This window comes from Bos mutus, chromosome 8, assembly GCF_027580195.1.
Source record: "Bos mutus isolate GX-2022 chromosome 8, NWIPB_WYAK_1.1, whole genome shotgun sequence".
Lineage (NCBI taxonomy): Eukaryota > Metazoa > Chordata > Mammalia > Artiodactyla > Bovidae > Bos > Bos mutus.
Window position 1 is genome coordinate 89,108,070 of NC_091624.1, and position 8,443 is coordinate 89,116,512.

At 43.9% G+C, this 8,443-nt stretch overlaps 1 protein-coding gene across 1 annotated transcript; it reads right to left on the reverse strand.

The window, feature by feature from the left end:
• Positions 1–2,377: 2,377 nt before the first annotated feature.
• On the reverse strand, positions 2,378–2,980 carry LOC102285146 (interferon omega-1-like). Its single transcript, XM_070374944.1, has one exon. The coding sequence runs from the start codon at positions 2,978–2,980 to the stop codon at positions 2,378–2,380; it is 603 nt and encodes a 200-aa protein (XP_070231045.1).
• Between the last annotated feature and the right edge of the window lie 5,463 nt (positions 2,981–8,443).

Sequence of the window (8,443 nt, forward strand, 5' to 3'; positions counted from 1 at the left end):
TCAGAAAATCACACTTCAGTCATTAATAATGTTTCTCACTTCTTTAGTATGAGAAGGGTAACAATTGGTTTCGGAACTCTTTGTTGGGTTTTGGTCTTTCAGTAGCAATGCAGAGGCTCCTGGAGGTGATCTTGCCAGCAAGTATGGACAAGGGACTTTACTGAAAAGAGAACTAGGATCCAAGCTGGGACGGCATAGGACTGGAGGGCAGAAGTCCATTTCACAGCGCCTGCTCTTTCCTTCCTGCCTCTGCATGTGTTTGATTTTCTGCATTGATATGAGATCTCTATACTTTCCCCATTATTCGTCTTTGTATTACATCAAAGCATTTTCTACTAATTCTTCTTTCTCAAAGAGTTTTTTCCGAACTCATAGAAATGCTTTTAGAAATATGAAACCCAGAAATTGGAATTCTCTTCAGCATACAGCAAAGGAAAGTTCTCACACAGAAAACACTGTGAAACCAGCACCAAAGTTGAAAGAAAATACCTTTGTCAGGGGCAAGCACCTTTCCAGTGCTGCCCTCCAGTCGCTGTCTCAGGGCAGCTGTCCTGTCTCCTCCCTGAGGGCAGTCACTCTGTGATTCTAACAGTCCTGATGATTTCTGCCAGGAGCACTTGATGCCTCTTGTGTGATATAAACTCATGAATCCAAACAGTAATCCTGTGAAAACTACTCTTACTGTCCCCATATTAAAGATGAAGAAACTGATCTATAGTGTTTGTGATATTTTTTAGGATGTCACTGCTGGTAAATAGCAGAGTTGGGATTCAGAGGTTTTGGAATTTCTAGAACTCTCCTTTCACTTGGGCTCTTTTCCTGTGGCTTCCACTCTGACTACACCATGCAGCTAGAAGAAACCAGCACAGAACAGAGCTCCTGTGTTGGAGGCAGTGAAGGTATTGTGGAAGGGAGTGAATTGCTCCATAAGGCAGTACTGAGGAGAAGGTGGGAGGCAGAGTAATAGGAGTCAGGAGCAGCCAGTCAACACCTTATGTCATCAGCTTTCCTGCAGGAGGTGACTGTTTCCCTCAGATATGTATATCAACCATTCTTTAATCAGTGGGTATAAATTAGTTATGCCTATGACATTAAGATAGCATATTCAAAAGCAGAGACATTACTTTGCCAACAAAGATTTGTCTAGTCAAGGCTATGGTTTTTCCTGTGGTCATGTATGGATGTGAGAGTTGGACTGTGAAGAAAGCTGAGCGCCAAAGAATTGATGCTTTTGAACTGTGGTGTTGGAGAAGACTCTTGAGAGTCCCTTGGACTGCAAGGAGATCCAACCAGTCCATTCTGAAGGAGATCAGCCCTGGGATTTCTTTGGAAGGAATGATGCTAAAGCTGAAACTCCAGTACTTTGGCCACCTCATGCGAAGAGTTGACTCATTGGGAAAGACTCTGATGCTGGGAGGGATTGGGGGCAGGAGGAGAAGGGGATCACAGAGGATGAGATCGCTGGATGGCATCACTGACTCAATGGACGTGGGTCTGAGTGAACTCCGGGAGTTGGTGATGGACAGGGAGGCCTGGCGTGCTGCGATCCATGGGGTCACAAAGAGTCGGACACGACTGAGCAACTGATCTGATCTGATGACATCAAGGAAATGGCAATGCACTCCAGTGTTCTTGCCTGGAGAATCCCAGGGACGGGGGAGCCTGGTGGGCTGCTGTCTGTGGGGTCACACAGAGTTGGACACGACTGAAGCGACTTAGCAGCAGCAGCAGCAGCAGCATGACATCAAAATTAACCATTTTCTACAATTTCATAATCTCCTTTCTACCTGTTTTCTTTTTGGCACCCTCAACAGCTTGTAGGAACTTAGTTCCCTAACCAAGGCTCCCTGGAGAGAAAACTCAGAGTCCTAAAAACTGTACCACCAGAGAACTTGAAGAACTCCACCTTTTGACAGACATTTGTTGGAAAGTGATAGAACTGTTCCACAGTATAAAGGGAACAAATACTGTTTTGTGATAGGTATATATAGACAAAATAAGGATTTAAGTTTTCAAAATTAAAAAAAACTCAAGAAGTTTACCTTGATAAGTATTTAATAAATAAAACAAATAACAATTTTAATGAAATAGAAAGGGGAATATATTTTCTAAATCTTAATACAATGTAAGCATATACATATTTTATATGAAAATATAACATTGAGATAGAGTAATACATTAAGTCAATAAAATATAAATAAATAACATCAAACAGTCTTTGCTTATGGACTGATACCCCTTTTACATCTACTTGCTTACTAATACAGCATTACTATGTATTGGCTGAACTAATTCAATAAATCTGGTGGCTAAAGAAGAAACCAGAGTCTTCTGAAATGACAACACCAGAGTGTACAAGGGTGATGTGGAATATTAGTCAGTGAGAGTCATGCCAAGGTGAGTTCAGGTCTCCATTCCTCATTTTTAACCTTTCTTGCAAGCTGGTTGATGAAGACAAGGATCTCATGATTTCCACTCTGACAATTTCCCAGGCGCAGTTGCTGTATTTCTTCTCTTGCAGGTAGACATGGATTCCTTGGAAGTACCTCTTCAGGGCCAATATGGGGCCCATTCTTCCCAGGGCAGAGTCTTCCTCTCCTGTCACGGGGCCCAGGCAGGCGTCCAGGTCGTCCAGCTGCTGATGGAGTCCAGTGCAGAGCTGCTCCAGGAGGGTGGTGTCCCAGGCAGCAGAGGAGCGCTCTGTGTGGAAGAGGTTGAAGCTCTGCTGGAGCATCTCGTGGAGCACAGAGAAGGCCTGGGCCTCCTGGAGCTGGCCGCCCTCCACCATCTCCTGGGGGAAAGCAAAGTCTTTTCTGTCCTGCAGACAAAAGCGAGGGGAGAGCCGCCTCATTTGGCCCAGGAGCCTAAGGTTCTTCCTGCCAACCAGCATGTGGTTCTGAGACAGGTCACAGCCCAGGGATCCTCCCGGGCCATAGCTGACCAGCACCAGGGCCATCAGTAGAGAGAGCACACAGGCCATGGGGAAGATGAGGCTGCTGCTGGGCTGGCTGGGAAGACGTCTGGTGGAACCTTGAGGTAGGTTCTCTGATGCCATGCTTTCTAAGCAAGGCCATTAAATAGGGAACACAGTCATTTTCATTTTCTAATCATTTCTATACACTTTTACTTCCCATTTTGGTTTTCTGTTAAGTATTCTGAATATGGTCAAAGAAATTGTCATCAATTTAAACTATTAATTTTACCTTTTCCCAGTAACTTCAGATGTGCTATCCAAATGGATATTTATCATCAAATGAGAAGGTCTTCGTCTTATGTTAGAATTGAAGTACATTTGTAATTACACATATTATTGCTCCCTGTCTCTCATGCATAAATGTGCCTCTCCTCTTTTCCAGGAACACATTTGTAGCCCTCATCTTAGGCTCCATTTTCCCCTCTCACTTTACCTAGGAAGCCAGGCTCCCTCAGCCCTATGGTTTCTGTATTTATTTAGGGATTTACCAGATCACTGTGGCACTTGATCTCTTTGAAACAAAGGATAGATTTTCCTTAGTGTTTGATTTAGAGAAAAGGCTGATTATTTTCAGTCCATGAGCTTACCACCCCACATTTTTCTTCCTTCTAGAACACTTTCCTACAGGTCCATGTGGTTGTGTTTTAGGGAACCACAAGGTCAGGGCCATTACAGACATCACCCTTTCTTTCCACCATTTTCTTACTGGAGACCTGTCGTCCTCCACAGACTGGGCCAATACCCCCACCAGAATCCTGGTTCCTCTCAGGGAACATGGGTGAGTGTTGGGGGCCAGCGTGAGGCACTCTGCCCGTGGCAAAGGTCATGAGGAAGGAGGCTTGACATACTCAAAGGCAGGATCGAGCCTCAGGATTCCCCCTGGAAATCCTCGAGCATCTACCCCCATAACCAGAGCCTGCCTACTTTACTACTTTGTGCTCTCACCTACACCTCTGACTTTACGGGGGTTGTCCCCCACCACCTCTTTTGGAGAAGGAGTTAACTTAGAGCTCCAGTTAATAAAAACTCCTGGGCGTGACAAGAGTGTTTTAACCTACAAACTCCTCTGAAGGTTCTCTAGCCTGCCTGACAGGCTTGTCTGGCCACATGTGATTGCTCACAGCCTCCCAACCGTGAGAGGCACGAGATGCTTTAAACCTTCTAAAAAACAGGTTCTTTAGAGAAGTTAGAAAACTATTAGTATAAGTATAGTGGGTTGATTAGAAATTGTATTGGTGAAAGGTTTTTTATTTATTGAGCCAATGTTTGTTGCTAAGTCTCCACACCCCCTGCCCTTACACACATTAATGAATATATAGAAGAAATAAGTATTAACCTTTGATATTAATCACGTTAGACCTTAGGCTAAGTAAATTCTTTCCTTAACTAAAACCCACTACACCCTCACCCTATAGGAATGTAACTTTATTTGGGTGGCATCTGTTTTAAGAATAATCACCCCTGGAGAAATAAGTGTCCTGGTTAACTGACCGCTGTCACAAGGAGAGGGTCATAAATTGTCAGCAGGCCCCCTGGCCAGAAGATGATGTAACACCCCTAAGACCTCTGTATACATTTGTATGAAGCACCTGACTTTGATAAAAGTCAGGACTGCTGACCCTGCGTGACTTTTGCATAACATCTCAGTGTATAAAAGTAGACCATGGAAAATAAGGAATTGGGATCAGTTCCTCGAAAGACTGGTCTCCCCATGTCGCTCTCTCTCTCACTCTGGCTGAGTCTCCATCTGGAGCGCGGAACCCGCCATGCTTACTAATTTTGCCTGGGCTTCTAAGATCCGACCGGGGAGGCCTCAGTGTCTCCTCTCCTTCGGGAGAACGGAAGGACGCCTGCAGCCTATGTAAGTGGTGCAAACTTCTTATCTTGAAGTTTTATTGGTCTCCTGCGTAAACCAAACTACTCAGCCTCTTTTCTCCACTGAATTTTCCTACTGAGCTATCCTTATTCTATTACTCTTTATATCTCTAATTAATATCTAATTGAAACTATTGTATCCTGATCCTCGCCGACACCATCCCCGCTTCGAATACCCTGGATCAGCCGGGGCTGGACCCTGGCAGGTGAGGAGTCTCTACATCCAGGATAATTGTATTTTCTAGAAGCACCTCACTCAGAAGGGAGAGATCACATGGAGCCACCCCCTCTCCTCTGAGTGACAGAGTCCCTTCCTCACCTGCTGGACTCCCTCTCTCGGACAGGCTCACCACATCCTGTGGCCTCAAAATCGCCTTCTGAGTAGGGCTTGTTTATTTGTTGGGAAAATAAATTGTCCTCCTGAACCCCATCCTCTCACCTGGAGTGTTTCTGTGAAGGACCCTAGTTCTTGATGGTGACCTCCTCTTCTCCTGATCCAAGGTGTCCAAAATATCAGCAGTGCTCAGATGCTGAGAGCAAAAATGTGTTTGTGTAAGTTGGTGAAGGAATTTCCAAATCCAATCATCTTGCTTTTCAGATCAGATCAGTCGCTCAGTCATGTCCAACTCTTTTCGACCCCATGAACTGCAGAACGCCAGGCCTCCCTGTCCATCACCAACTCCCAGAGTTCACTCATACCCACGTCCATCGAGTCAGTGATGCCATCCAGCCATCTCATCCTCTGTCGTCCCCTTCTCCTCCTGCCCCCAATCCCTCCCAGCATCAGAGTCTTTCCCAATGAGTCAACTCTTCGCATGAGGTGGCCAAAGTATTGGAGTTTCAGCCTCAGCATCAGTCTTTCCAATGAACACCCAGGACTGCTCTCCTTTAGGATGGACTGGTTGGATCTCCTTGCAGTCCAAGAGATTCCCAAGAGTATTCTCCAGCAGCACAGTTCAAAAGCATCAATTCTTCCACACTTAGTTTTCTTCACAGTCCAACTCTCACATCCATACATGACCACAGGAAAAAGCATAGCCTTGACTAGACGAACCTTTGTTGGCAAAGTAATGTCTCTGCTTTTGAATATGCTATCTAGGTTGGTCATAACTTTCCTTCCAAGGAGTAAGCGTCTTTTAATTTCATGGCTGCAGTCACCATCTGTAGTGATTTTGGAGCCCAGAAAAATAAAGTCTGACACTGTTTCCACTGTTTCCCCATCTATTTCCCATGAAGTGGTGGGACCGGATGCCATGATCTTAGTTTTCTGAATGTTGAGCTTTAAGCCAACTTTTTCACTCTCCACTTTCACTTTCCTCAAGAGGCTCTTTGGTTCTTCTTCATTTTCTGCCATAAGGGTGGTGTCATCTGCATATCTGAGGTTATTGATATTTCTCCTGGCAATCTTGATTCCAGCTTGTGTTTCTTCCAGCCCAGCGTTTCTCATGATGTACTCTGCATATAAGTTAAATAAACAGGGTGACAATATATTGCCTTGATGAATTCCTTTTCCTATTTGGAACCAGTCTGTTGTTCCATGTCCAGTTCTAACTGTTGCTTCCTGACCTGCATACAAATTTCTCAAGAGGCAGATCAGGTGGTCTGGGATTCCCATCTCTTTCAGAATTTTCCACAGTTTATTGTGATCCACACAGTTAAAGGCTTTGGCATAGTCAATAAAGCAGAAATAGTTGTTTTTCTAGAACTCTCTTGCTTTTTCCATGATCCAGCGGATGTTGGCAATTTGGTCTCTGGTTCCTCTGCCTTTTCTAAAACCAGCTTGAACATCAGGAAGTTCACGGTTCACATATTGCTGAAGCCTGACTTGGAGAATTTTGAGCATTACTTGACTAGCATGTGAGATGAGTGCAATTGTGTGGTAGTTTGAGCATTCTTTGGCATTGCCTTTCTTTGGGATTGGAATGAAAACTAACCTTTTCCAGTCCTGTGGCCACTGCTGAGTTTTCCAAATTTGCTGGCATATTGAGTGCAGCACTTTCACAGCATCATCTTTCAGGATTTGGAATAGCTCAACTGGAATTTCATCACCTCCACTAGCTTTGTTCGTAGTGATGCTTTCTGAGGCCCACTTGACTTCACGTTCCAGGATGTCTGGCTCTAGGTCAGTGACCACACCATTGTGCTTATCTGGGTCATGAAGATCTTTTTTGTACAGTTCTGTGTATTCTTGCCATCTCTTCTTAATATCTTCTGCTTCTGTTAGGTCCATACCATTTCTGTCCTTTATTGAGCTCATCTTTGCATGAAATATTCCTTTGGTATCTCTAACTTTCTTGAAGAGATCCCTAGTCTTTCCCATTCTGCTTTGCTTTTAGTAGATAAATAATATCTACTTTGCCAAGTATAGTTTTTATTATTCAACTCTTTTATTTAAACTGTTCAACACTTGTTCTGCTCAGAGTTTCTGAGCTGGAGGAAGGAGATTCAGTGCTGGTGTTGTCTCTTGTTGGAAGCGTATGTAACAGAATCTAGTGAGTTACAGCCATTTGTTCAGGCAGTTGATTCCACCTGGCATCTCTGTTCCTTTGTCTCTATCTCCTCTGAGAATGCAGGGCAGTGAGACCCAGCATGCTAGATCATGAGAAATAGCCTTCTTTCCTTGAGTGTAATTTTTAATTTAAACTTTTTATATTCACTTAGTGACTTATTGGACAAGATTCATTTCACTGCTCCTCCTCTGGTTGTAATTCAGTATGAGGTGAGAACAAGAAAGGGAAGTAAAGAAAAGCAGAGGGGCTGCATCACTTTCAAGAGGTTAGATTTTTTTTTGTTTCTCTTTGCAATTTTGCTAGAAAGTAAAGTTCCATAGTTGTTTTGTGGGCAACTAGAAAACAAGGGTAAGTCTCAATGTCATGAATATGAAAGAAAGGAAGTGGCTTTCCCTGACACAGTGATGTATTCTGGGTTAGCAAACTTCATGCAGCATAGCTGGGGCCTAGGCTGTGGCAGAGGGGAAGGATCAGGTCAATATGAACAACAGAAAGGCTGGGACACGGCTGCTTCAAACAGAAGGCCAAGTCCTGAGTCTGTGGACTGCCCTCAGCTTTGTAAGACCAGCCACCTGATTTTTCTTTCCTTTAATCCATATGTGGTGTGTATAAGGGGAGAACGAAGAAGTGCACCAGCTCATGGGAGACAGCAATCAGAACCCCCACTGCTAGAACACTAACCCTCTCTCACAGGGTCAAGGAGACCAGCCTTGCTGTGCATCTGTGACAAATCCACCTGGTCAATGAGAAGTTGCTTTGAAAAAACTAATATGAAAGGGAATGAAATGATTCCAAAAGATCCTGATCTTAATCTGTGTAACAATAATTATGATATTAAAACTGACACCTGAATTTTATTGATTATAACCCTAGTCTCCCTAATATCCCACCTTGTGATATGATCACATTGATGAGTTGGGTGTCTTTGTTTTGTTTTGTTTTTTAAATAATTTTAAATGCATTTATTTTATGCATGTATTTGGCTGTGCCAGGTCTTGGTTGCGGCATGCTGGCTTTTCCATATTCCTTGCCTCAGATAGGATCTTTACTTGTGGCATGGGAAGTCTTGGTTGTGGCCCGTAGG